Source organism: Eutrigla gurnardus (genome assembly GCF_963514095.1).
Source record: "Eutrigla gurnardus genome assembly, chromosome: 15".
Classification (NCBI taxonomy): domain Eukaryota; kingdom Metazoa; phylum Chordata; class Actinopteri; order Perciformes; family Triglidae; genus Eutrigla; species Eutrigla gurnardus.
In genome coordinates, this window is record NC_139938.1 from 15,206,803 (window position 1) to 15,219,559 (window position 12,757).

General features: G+C 42.0%; 1 protein-coding gene across 1 annotated transcript; it reads left to right on the plus strand.

The window, feature by feature from the left end:
- The first annotated feature begins 3,911 nt into the window (after positions 1-3,911).
- trpc6a (transient receptor potential cation channel, subfamily C, member 6a) lies at positions 3,912-12,710 on the plus strand. The gene is made up of 14 exons (XM_084028431.1): positions 3,912-4,135; positions 5,282-5,610; positions 6,042-6,174; positions 6,649-6,949; positions 7,494-7,679; positions 8,777-8,941; positions 9,037-9,280; positions 9,362-9,589; positions 10,055-10,319; positions 10,658-10,853; positions 11,363-11,563; positions 11,777-11,833; positions 11,921-11,996; positions 12,134-12,710. The coding sequence occupies exons 1-14, from the start codon at positions 3,996-3,998 to the stop codon at positions 12,280-12,282; spliced, it is 2,670 nt and encodes an 889-aa protein (XP_083884557.1). The 5' UTR covers positions 3,912-3,995; the 3' UTR covers positions 12,283-12,710.
- The last annotated feature ends 47 nt before the right edge of the window (positions 12,711-12,757 follow it).

A 12,757-nucleotide genomic window follows, 5' to 3' on the forward strand; every position in this document is an offset into this window, starting at 1 on the left:
GGAAGGAATAAAAGGTTGTCATTGTTTCCCCTCATTGTAACCATCACCTGTTCTGAATATATTCCTTTAAGGGGTTTTTGCTTTGACTCCAATATGCATGAAATTATGATGAAATCTATAACAAAAACACTCAAATCCTCAGAAAGCTATAGCAAGAAAACACAGAATCAATTAAAGATCTCTCTTGTATTTATAGAATTGTATTTAATCAAGAATGCATGCAAATAAAATACAAGTTTATGGTTAATTTGCATCTCCCACAAAGCTGCACAGATAATCGGAAAGAATATACTGTTATGGACACAAGGAGTGGAAAATAGGAGTAAATACGTATTTAATGAGAACCAATAAACAACAATAAAATAAGAAAACATGTCTAGAAAAGGTCAAGTAATCTATAAGTTGTAAACAAAACAAAACAATGGTAGTAAAGGGCATCAACATTAAAACGTTTCTGCCATCTTTTTGAGTAAAGGAGAACAAGTGAGAAGGCTTTTATAGAAGCAGGAGAAACCCCAGCTGAGAGTTTTAGGAGCAGCTGGGAAATGAACAACGCTCATATCCTTAGAAACAATTACACTAAATGTTCTCTGGCAATTGTGCTGCTGCAGAAAGATCAGGACAGGTGGTCAAGCCTTTCACGTTGAACGAGTGTCCGAAATATTACATATATATAAGATAAGGATGAACAAACACTCGCTGGTCATGTGTAGGCACAACCCTTATTCTTGTTTGGGAAGTGTGAACAGCAGTAACTCTGCATGTTCCTGAGTACAGGAAGGTACAATGTGACGGGCAGCAGCAGCTGAAACTGAGGATCCATTCCAGTAGGAGGGGCTGTGCATCTCCCACAACAGAGTGAGTTAGCTGAGACAAATATGCTCTATGCAATACAATCACTGCAGGAATTTCATAATAGATAGACAGTTGTAATAAACAAGAATGTATCCTTTGATACAATTTCAATCATATAAAATTAACTAGTTGGAGTTGATTTATGTTTTATTGTTTCTATCAAGTTTAATATTTTGCTTCACTGAATCATTAGAATATAATTTGAAGCTCTGTGCCTGGACTTTTTTCCTACTGAATGCATTTTGGGAGTGATAGTTGACTTCTCTGCTCAGTTGTTATTTTCATAGGTTGGATTTCACAGGTTTGTAGATTTCATGTTTTTTTTAGAACCACACATTGTCATTGTTGTTCATCTTTTGTACTGGAGATTCAAGCAGGAGCGTTTCCTGCCGAATCCAATCTGTGAAGCGCTCCAACCATCAGAAATGTCACCAAGCGTTCCCTCCTCTCCAGGTGAACATTGGACACGTTATGGCTGTAATGAACACCTGCCAAGGCACGTCTGGTTTCAAACGAACAGAGAGAGAAAAGAAGCAAAAAAATAATAATAATAATAATAAAAGTTTCACCTATACCGAGTCTCTGGAGGAATCAGTCCAGAAGAATTTAGGACTAGATGCCAGTCTGCTGAGCCTTTATTTTCCTCCTGGGAAAATACAGTATGTCTATCCTCGTCTGAGGGTCCTGGAGGTAAATATATATTTTCTCTGCAGGTCTCACTTCGAGGGGCTCAGCGAATAATTGCTGTGGATCAAAAGGCCATCCTGCACTTTCTGACACTCGCGACACTCTGAAACTGTTTTACACCACTTTTTCCTCAAAGTGTTTCTACAATGCTGTCTTCGCGTTTTTGAAAAAATGTCTTGCTGGATGGCCTCTCAGGTTTTCCATCAGAATCAGTGGACTCCAGTGTCCTGACAGCCTGCTCTGTCACTTGGCCGTTTGCTAAATTAAAGATGGCTGAGGTTGTGCACACGTCCTCACTGTTTTGGAAATCTCCTGCCTCCTTCTCCAAAATGTTTGGATCTAGAGGACTTTGTGTTGTCTGTCCACCAGACTCAGTCTAGTTTTATTCTTCCTGGCCTTCAATAGGAAACACTTGAACTGTCTTGGAGTAGGCGTCCGCCAGGTCAGGGGTAGAAACAGTGATAGAATGCAATTAAGCAGCCTATATTTACCACACTTGAGGTATGAAACAATACTTAAGGATTATCCTTTCACACCAATTATGTTTTGTTGGGGGTCATTTTTAGTTTTATTGTCATTTGCTTGTAAAACAAATATCAACATAAATTGTTGATGGAGTGGGAAAGCACTTTGTGAAGTCATGTCTTGTCACCTGGACAGAGACATTAGTATGGACACTAAAGTATAAGGCGGATATCTCAGACCGTGTGTTGTTTTTTATGGTTCGTGCTGGCTCGCTGTCATGTTGCCATTGGTTACCGGGATATTTGAGTAGAGTCATCGTTAATGTTATTAGTAACACCTGTGCTTTTCCTACCACGACACGTTCAAATGCCTGCTGTGACAAAGGCCTTTTTCCACAGTCACAGCTGTTTTTAACATTTAACAGTTATTTATTTGAGCAAAGTCTGCAGGTTTGCAGACATTTAGAAAGTGTGCTTAAAGGGCTCAAAAACACTGAATTCAGAGTCAAAGTCTGTGAGAGCATCTCCTTTTAAAAGCAGCATTATGTTACTGAAGTATAACTTAAAACTCTACTGAAGTACAAGAGTAAATTCATACCACCTCTGTATCACTAACACTGCCGGTTTCCTCCAGAGATCAGGATGCTCATTTTTGGCACCAACATTTCCCTCTTCAATCTCCCCTCCTTATATCTGCACAGTAGCATTGACAGATTACTGTGTGTGTGTGTGTGTGTGTGTGTGTGTGTGTGTATATACACACCCTGTCAATATACACATACCAGACCACACAAAGAGCTAGAGCTCCTACACTGTTATCACCAGAATTAGTGGCACTAAAACACACAAACTCAACAAACAGAAAAATGACTATCCAGCTCCACTCATTGCCCCACAATAAGAGTGTGTATGTTCGTGTTGACAGTGTTTACGTCCAGACCGGGGGGGTCTGTTCTGTTCTGAGGAGCACGTCTTAACAAAAACTCACACTGGTGAGTTTACCTCCTTTCCACCCTGCCATCCTCCCCGTGAAATGTGACGCCGTTACGTCACGAAACGTCCAAAGTGACTAAACCTCGGCAATCAGGGCCTTAAAAGGCAATTTTCACTGCCACAATTGTTCATCGGAGACCCTGCGTTATCAGATCTTTGAATGTCGACATGTTGGCGTGATGTATCACATCTGTTTGATGTGAACATGTGCTTGGAAACAGAGAGAGAGAGGTAACAGAATCTGGGAAATAGCCAAGGACAATTAAGAAGTATCAACTGCGTACTGTCCCACATACAATGCATTCGAGTGTGCGTGTGTGTGTGTGTGTGTGTGTGTAGGGTCGTTTTCCCACACTGCAAGGGAATCAGTGGAGTGTGGGAGCTCACAGGAAGCAAAGTCTACAGGGAATTTAAACCCTGAGGAATCTCATCTGCTGTTCATCAACCATCAGTCACTCCTGCATGTATGCACGCACGCACACATCACACACACACACACACACACACACACACACACACACACACACACACACACACACACACAGAGAGAGAGATAAAACTCAACATGTACTCTAAACACTGCGGTTTAAAATAGCCTTTTACAGCTGTTGGCAAAGCACAATATTTTGAGAGTTTTCGGTTCTTGTTTATCTCCTTAATCTTTGCAAATGAGTCTGTATTCTCCAAACTTACACGTGGGATCATTTCAGAGAAAATCAAGAACTCAGCTGTAAAAGTTAGGACAAATATAGCCACAGATCACCAGTAACCTTTAGTGTGTTCAGTCAAAACACTGAGCTGCCCTCCACATCTGTATAGTTCAACGAGTCGTGTAAATAAAAGTATAGTGGGACCCAGAAGGATGCATTCTTTCTCAAGGACACGGAGAACCAGATGGGGGAGGGTGACCGAGCAGGAGAGGGGAGAGAGAGCCATGCCACAGACACTTGATTGCTCCTTCACATGAACCAGGACCCTCTACTGTGAACCACCGTGATGCACCACAAACCACCAGGGCTTCATCATAACAGCCGAGCTGCAGGATCCTCCGACAGCCCCAGGGCTCGGAGCCGCGATAACCTGCTGATGTACGATGACTTTGGAGAGGAAAACTGCTGCTCTGGTCGGTGTCTCGGGTGAGTCTCTCTTTCACATCTCCTGCTCAGCCAGATGTGCACGTAGTGGGCAGGTGTGTTTCTGTGCTCATATATTCATCTGCAGGTTTTGTTGAAATAATAGTAGAAATATGGATGACGTTTAGTATTTTTGGTAGTGATATGTTTTTTTGCTATTTAGGTCTTGAATTTATATTTCAATATAATACCGAGGGCATGTTGGAAAATCAAAACAAGTACTATGTTTGTGGATTTTCATGCTGTGAAATCATAAAAAGAGAAAATTAAGAATAATAAATGATAAAAGTTCTCCTGAAAGACAGACATAATGCATCCATGTCTGTAGCTACTTATTTTGACAGTGACAGTGTACAGTCATTATTTTGTTTTCACTATACATGCTCCACAAATACTATACTATACTACTATATAAGTTGATGGAGGCTAAAATTTTTACTTTTTTTTGATTACACACAATATCCTTTAATGGTTCCTCAAATGTTTGAGGATTATATTTACTGCATTATTCACTGTATGACTTTCACAGTTGGATCTCAGCCAGTATTTGATCATTAATAGGACAAACATGCAATTTTAAACAGATATAATACATTACATTACTTCCTATGTTGCAGTGGGGAAAAAAAGAGAATATTCTCTTTGAATAAATAAAGGCTCTCCAGTTTTTTTTATGGCACTCTCTATATTATTATTATTATTATTATTATTATTATTATTATTATTATTATTATTATTATTATTATTCCAACATGGGTCGTTAAAATAAGATTGAGATTGCAGTTTCTTTTGAGTACTAATGTTGAACTGGGAACCTAAATTGTAATACTATAACTATAAAATGTTTTTTTGATTTGTTTGACTGCAGATGCACTCAGTGTGGTTTCATATTTAATATAGTCAAATACACTGTTAAAAATCACAGGATATTCAGCTTTTCACATCTGAGTCATGTTTTCTTTGTCAGGTATTACATAATCCCAAACAAATTACATTACAGCAGATAACTTAAAGGTGCTGTATTTGATCTTGTGTCACCACCCCATAAGTATAATTTCTGATTAAATCCTATTAACAAGAGGTCTTGTCTGTATTTAAGTCCCCATGTGAACGATCTATCCTGTGTTCATGTCCCCTGACTCTGGGCAGCCACAGCAGCTCTGACAGACAGCCCATGGCTCCTCTCGCTGCTGTTAAGCGACGCCAGGCTCTCCGTGGTCCAGTCTACATGTTCTCTGCTCCCTCAATCAGCCCGTCAGAGGTCGAGCAGCGATTCCTGGAGGCAGCTGAATACGGCAACATACCAGAGGTGCGGCGCATGCTGCTCCAGGTGCCCAACTTGAACGTCAACGCTGTGGACTACATGGGCCAGAATGCACTGCAGCTGGCTGTTTCCAACGAACATCTGGAGGTGACGGAGCTGCTGCTGGGGAGGGCGGATTTGGCCAGAGTGGGTGACGCCCTCCTGTTAGCCATCAGTAAGATGCATTTGTGTGCCCAGCCAGTAAAAGTAAACAGCCTGATGAAATGGAGCTTTAACTCAAACTTTAGGGCACTGTGACACAGTCAACGTAAAGTAGGCCAACAACCATTCTTACCTTTCTATATCATAAGACGGTCTTCAGTTGTGCTCAGCCTTTCCAATAAAATAGAAGTGTAAAAACACACGTCTACAGATAAAATCAGTCAGATTTACCAGTTGTAAAGTTGAAACAGCATAGAAATGAACGCTATATCTGGGTTTATTTGGCTGTAAGTGGATACTGAGAAACATGAATTTGCTGTTGAGCAAGTTGAATTAAAGCTTCATGATTGTTTCTTTGGTACTTTATATGTATGAGAGACAAACCATAATGGTGTGTGTGTGTGTGTGTGTGTGTGTGTGTGTGTGTGTGTGTGTGCGTGCTAGGTAAAGGTTATGTTCGTATCACAGAGGCCCTGTTGTGTCACCCGGCGTTTAGAGACGCCCATCGTCTGACAGGAAGCCCGGCTCAAGCAGACATGTTGGATGACTTCTACGCCTACGATGAAGACGGAACGAGGTACGGCACTTACAAGGCAGAAGCATCGCTGAAAACGTTATGCCCACCGACAGCAGTGTAACAGCAGCACCGGCACCATAAATATCATGCAGGACCTCCTGAATAGCCTGACTGTTTAGAAAGGATGTCAAAGATTTAGGTCCACAAACTTCCTGACACTTTGCTGGTTGTCTGGCAACATCTCCAGGGCCACAACCAGTGCAAACAGTGCATTTTTGTTCACTATATCACTATATAGTCAGTAGTGCTTAAAAAAAACAAGATGGCTACAACCAAAAATAAAATGACGACAGCCAAAATCCAACCATGCACAAACAAATGTGTGACGTCATGGTGAATACGTCCAATTCTCAGTAACACACACAACACACACAAGAAAATTAAATAAAAAACGTAGTGGTTGCAGTAATGATGGCAATAGTTAACATCTATGTAAATGTGCTCTCCATGTTTTATGTGTGTACATGCCGACAGGTTCTCTCATGACGTGACTCCGGTGATCCTGGCGGCTCACTGCCAGGAGTACGAGATAGTCCACACCCTGCTGAGTAAAGGGGCTCGCATTGATCCTCCCCATGATTACTTCTGCGACTGCGACTCCTGTAACTACCAGCAGCAGTTCGACTCCTTCAGCCACTCGCGATCAAGGATCAACGCCTACAGAGGACTCGCCAGCCCTGCGTACCTCTCCCTGTCCAATGAGGACCCGGTGCTGGCAGCCCTGGAGCTCAGCAACGAACTGGCCATGCTGGCTGACATTGAGAAAGAATTTAAGGTACAAACGTTATGAAAGATCCTTCAGAAGGAATCACACGGACATGCCCTGAACACCAGCTTATTGTTACTTAAAAATATATCTGCTAGGTCGCCACCAACCAGCTGCCAGTAAACACATTTTATGAGACCTCAGAGAGGAAGCAGAAGCAGATGGGGGTCTAGGTCTGGTGGTCCCTGTTGCATTGTGTCTTTGAGGAAGACACTGAACCCCAAGTTGCACACTGGTTCTAAAAAATGCTTAGGATGGGTTAAATTCAGAGGTCAGATTTCATGTATGTAGCTGTATGGATATGACAAGTGTAATAAAGTTTAAGTTGGCTTTACTGGCCTGACTGTAGGGCAGTATACTACAGGTGATGTACAGTAAATACATCAAAATGAACTGTTCACACGTTTCACTATTATAACCAATAGGTTGTGACATCTGCACACTTTTCCAGCTGATGTCAGTGATCTATTACTGTCAATCTAACTGTGAAAACGGTGTTTCTACATCAGCAACCCCAGCATAATACCATGTCTCCTTGTCACTGTGTTCGTAGCACGACTACTGCTGTCTGTCGAGCCAGTGTAAGGACTATGTGGTGGGCCTCCTGGATCTTTGTCGCAGCACCGAGGAGGTGGAGGCCATACTCAGCGGAGAAACTGACTCTGATGACAGCTATGATCTCCCAGGTCGCCCCTCCCTCACACGGCTGAAACTAGCCATCAAATACGAACTCAAAAAGGTGAGTATGCTTCAAAAAAGGCAATGATACAGATACAAGACAAAGGCAGTGTTGTTCTCAAGGTTTGTTCTCAAAAACTGTCTTCCTTAATGCGACCAAATAATCCAGCCAATAAAAAGTTGTCTTCCCTTCAATATGCAAAATATATAAACCAAGAACCCCTCCAAACTAATTCCTAAAAAGAATCATACTCACCGGGGGGTCCGGGTGGGAATCAGAACCACCGTCATAAAAACAAAGTTATGTGATTATTTTCCCCAGAAGGCTGCCTCGCTCCACCCTTATTCTTCCTCCTCACAAATAAATCCAAAATTGATACTGTCACGGGGATGGTGTGTTTTTGGTATATTGTTGTGGAGTTGCATTATCCTTGTTTGAAAAGGGTTTCAGCTCTCAGCTCCATCAAAACATGATTGTGTCAAACAGTGACTGAACTCAAAACCATGAGGTAAGAAAAGTCTGCAAACAATTCGTCAAAGGATGGAGATGAGCTGGTATATATACTGCAAGACTAATCAGGGAAATGGGGAGCAGGAGGGGGAGGGGAATCAAGACATGACAGGAAATGGGTTCCTAAAATGGGTTCAAACATCCACAGTTATAAAAAAAATCTATAAAAACAGAATCTGCCCGTGGGGTGAAATAACGAAACTAATGATATTTTGGGAAAATGTAAAGCTGATTCTCATTAAAGTTTACAAAAATCTGAATTTTTAAGATATTTGATGGAAGCTTCGAGTTGATCTGGACTGATCCGTCTTACTTTCTCGTTTTCTCTTGATATTTTTTCAATTAATTGATGAGTTGATCTTCAGCTATTTGGTTGATTTTAGAAATGAATCAAGGACAAATCCCAAACCTGCTCTGGTTCCAGCTCTCAAATATGATGACTTGCTGCTTTTTTCTGTTTTATGACATTGCAAATTCAATATCTTCAGGTTTTGCCTTGGGGTCTATGATGATTCTTTCTCACGGCTCATTCCTCTTATAATGAAAGGATCAAATCAGAGTCAAGCCAATGGACTATTTCCTGCATGTTAGAAGCAATAAAACCCTTTATTTTCTGTTTCCTTCCCTGTGATGTCTATCTACTTCAGTTTGTGGCACATCCTAACTGCCAGCAGCAACTGCTGAGTATCTGGTATGAGAATATGCCCGGCCTGAGACAACAAACCACTGCTATCAAGCTGCTGGTGGTGCTGGCGGTGGCTATAGGACTGCCTGGACTGGCCGTGGCTTACTGGATTGCTCCGTGCAGCAGAGTATGTAACATTTATGCTGTCACTCACATGACTTCCCAAGTGCTAGACAGTTCATGTTTTGCTCATCCTGCTATTGTTTCGTCTCTCTTGCTCAGGTGGGAAAAGTAATGCGAAGCCCCTTCATGAAATTTGTGGCCCATGCCTCGTCCTTCACCATTTTTCTGGGTCTCCTGATCCTAAACGCTGCTGACCGTTTCGGAGGCACCACCCTGTTGGCAAACATGACCCACCATCATCTCCCCGGAGGACTCAAACCGAACACCGACCCGCTGCTCCTCTACCGCATGACCACGACGCCCTTCACGTGGATGGAGATCCTCATCATTTCATGGGTGATGGGTGAGCATCGGACAACCGCGACGAAAGGAAGGAAAGTCGTGTCCTACCGTGTATTCCATCGTGAGACGTGTGTCCCTGCAGGTATGATCTGGGCGGAGGTGAAGGAGATCTGGAGTCAAGGGCCGGGGGAGTACCTGGTGGAACCGTGGAACTTCCTGGACTTTGGGATGCTGGCGATCTTCCTCGCCTCGTTCAGCTGCCGCTTCTCCACCCTGAGACACGCTGACTTAGCCCAGACCTACGTCCACGCACACTACACCACCCTGATTAACGTCACACTGCCCCCTGACATAGACTACTTTACATGGGGTGAGCATGCTCACACACACGAGCTTCATACACATTTACTTAATGTATAAACAGCTGCAGTGAGTTAGTATGAGCAGCATGTACAGGGACAGAGATGACGTCTGTCGGCTTTGAACTTTGTCTGTAAAAACTTTTGATCTATTCTGCTTTAATTTCCCTGTTTTTACTGGGAACAGAATAAAACAGACCTTATTGAGACTAATCAAATTTACAAAAATAGTTTTTTTAAGGCAAATCCTGTTAACTGTTCAGTGTTTCCTGAGATTTTTTGGCTTGTGACTCCTTAAAATACACATAGTCTACTTCTAAACGTCTGTATTTGATAATTGTTGGAGGCCAGATGAGGTAAAAGTATAACATGAGAGATGCTTTTATCATAACTAGTTGAGATCCAGTGGTTTTATTACATACATTCTCTGTTAAATGGTTAACAGTGTCCTAATGTCACTTACTTTATTACTGCAGCACGTATCGACTGGTTGCCGTCCGATCCCCAGCTGGTATCCGAGGGCCTGTACGCGGTGGCGGTGGTGCTGAGCTTCTCTCGGATCGCCTACATCCTGCCAGCCAACGAAAGCTTCGGCCCGCTGCAGATCTCTCTGGGGAGGACGGTCAAGGACATCTTCAAGTTCATGGTCATCTTCATCTTGGTGTTTCTGGCGTTCATGATCGGCATGTTCAACCTGTACTCTTATTACCTGGGGGCGAAGCAGAACGATGCCTTCACCACGTGAGACACCTGCATTCTAGTAAACACTTGTATTTAAAAAGGCTGGAAGAGGTCGAAATATGACCCATATTTAAAAATGAAAAACATGTTTTTTAGGAGCTCTGAAATAAATAAAATACATATTTTTATCCTTTTGATGCCTTTAATCTATCGTAAACAAGCTTTTATTTTTGGACACATAGTAAGAAAATTATCTAAAAGCTTTTCCTTTTCCTTTTCCGTTGTTTTTCTCACGAAGCATCTTTAACGTCTCTGTTCTGGTGATTTATGGCTTGTTTGAATTCTAAAATAACTGTCCTCTTGTCTCCCTCCGTTTCCTGCTCTGTGTGTGCATCCAGCCTGGAGGAGAGCTTCAAGACCTTGTTCTGGGCTATATTTGGACTGTCCGAGGTCAGGTCTGTCGTGATCAGTAACGGCCACAAGTTCATCGAGAACATTGGTTACGTGCTGTATGGGGTTTACAACGTTACCATGGTGATAGTGCTGCTCAACATGCTCATTGCCATGATTAACAGCTCCTTCCAGGAGATTGAGGTGCGTCATCAAGATATAAATCACCAAATGCCTCACACAAGCATTTCTTGCCTATATATATATATTTATATATTTTGTATTCTAAGTATGAATCACAATTTGAAAACTCTCTTGCCGCGTGACAGATATCAGTCTTGTGTTACCACTAAAGATGAAGGTAGAGCCAGCAGCTGATTAGCTTAGCTCAGCACAAAGACTGGAAACAGGGGGAAAGTGTTAGCCTGACTGTGCCGCCTGGGGCAGTGAGTGGAAGTCTTACCAGGCAACCAGCAGAGACCAGACCAACAAATGGTCGACCACATTGTAAAACCACAAATCTTTGTTTTATACTTTGTTTTTTTTTGTGAGGACTAAACGAACGAGATAATAACGTGTTAATTAGTGGGCTTTAGGGCGCTGCTGTTTCCCTCGTTTCCAGCCTTTGTGCTTAAGTAGTTATGATCATGCTGACGCCGTATTGTTCTCTTCCCAACCAATTCCTTTCACTTCTTTTCCTTCTGCTTCTTTAGGATGATGCTGATGTTGAGTGGAAGTTTGCTCGGGCCAAACTCTGGTTCTCTTACTTTGAGGAGGGGAGGACGCTCCCTGTGCCCTTTAACCTGGTCCCCAGTCCAAAGTCTATGCTGGGACTGGCAAAGGCCATCAAGTCCCTGCTCCTGCAGTATGTGGCAGGACACAGGGAGGAGAAAACTGAGACACAGCTCAACCAGGTACCACACGAGTACAGCATATATACATACACACAGCATCTATCCTTACTCAGCTTGTACCGTAATAATCATAAAAACCATTATAATTAGGGGAGCTCTAAGGGCAGAGCCTGAGCACCTCCCAGTGGTTTAACTGCTGCACCACAGGTCCATTCAGACCTGAACAGTGTCTTAACTCTGTTCAGTGAAGTTCATTTCAGCTTCATTTTACAGCTCGGAGTAGGCAAACATTCAGGATTTGGTGCTTCTACCAGCACATCCAGATATCAGGTAAGTACTCGAGACGAAAACATACTTTTTTACTCCACATTTATATGCAAAAAGAAATTTGAGCACTTTTTCCATCTTTGGTTGCAGAAGATCATGAAGCGTCTGATAAAGCGTTACATCATCAAAGCCCGAGCAGACAAAGAGAGTGACGAGATCACAGAAGGTAAAATCAACACAGCGAACTGCACTTATAACTTATTTCAACGTAACATCCAGTTTGAAATATATACGCGTACACGTCTATAGTATAAATACTGTAGATTTTCCAGTTTGAAATACCTTGTGTGTGTTTTTCTTCAGGTGAGCTGAAAGAGATCAAGCAGGACATCTCCAGTCTGCGATACGAGCTGCTGGAGGAGAAATCCCAGAACATGGAGACACTGGATGGACTGCTGAGGAGGCTGGGGGATATGAGTCCACCTGCAACAGTCACCCAGACATGTACATAAAATAACACAGCTCGCAGTTTTAAGTGCCTTTTCTCCATCGTTGGTGACTAAACATGAATATGATAAAAAAAAAAAGAATGTATGTATGTGAATATAAAATTAAAATGTATCATTCAGATTGCATGATTATTTGTTATTTATATCTCAGAGTACCGTCGTAGGGAGCAAATCATATAAAGAGAAGATTAAAATATCAAAGTGTGATCATTACAACATATATATTATACAGTCTATCATTTTAATTTGGAGGCTTACATGGATGCAAAAACATTAAATTATATGAGTGCATATCATTTGCAAATTACTTTAAATTTTCCTGCGATTACAACAAAAGTACAAAAAGGCAATTTGCTAATTGACATACAGTGCTTACCCTTACCGTCCCTTCACCTCCCGTGTCATCCATCTCACAGAAAACAGGCAGCACATATTTGTAATCGAAAGAATGATTGATTGATTAATCTTTGTAGTAAAA

Bases quoted from the DNA above. Each gene is read 5' to 3' on its own strand.
- trpc6a (XM_084028431.1), top strand. From the start codon at position 3,996: ATGCACCACAAACCACCAGGGCTTCATCATAACAGCCGAGCTGCAGGA. The intron at 9,281-9,361 runs GTGAGCATCGGA...GTGTCCCTGCAG, and splicing joins CATCATTTCATGGGTGATGG to GTATGATCTGGGCGGAGGTG. The intron at 10,320-10,657 runs GTGAGACACCTG...GTGTGCATCCAG, and splicing joins CAGAACGATGCCTTCACCAC to CCTGGAGGAGAGCTTCAAGA.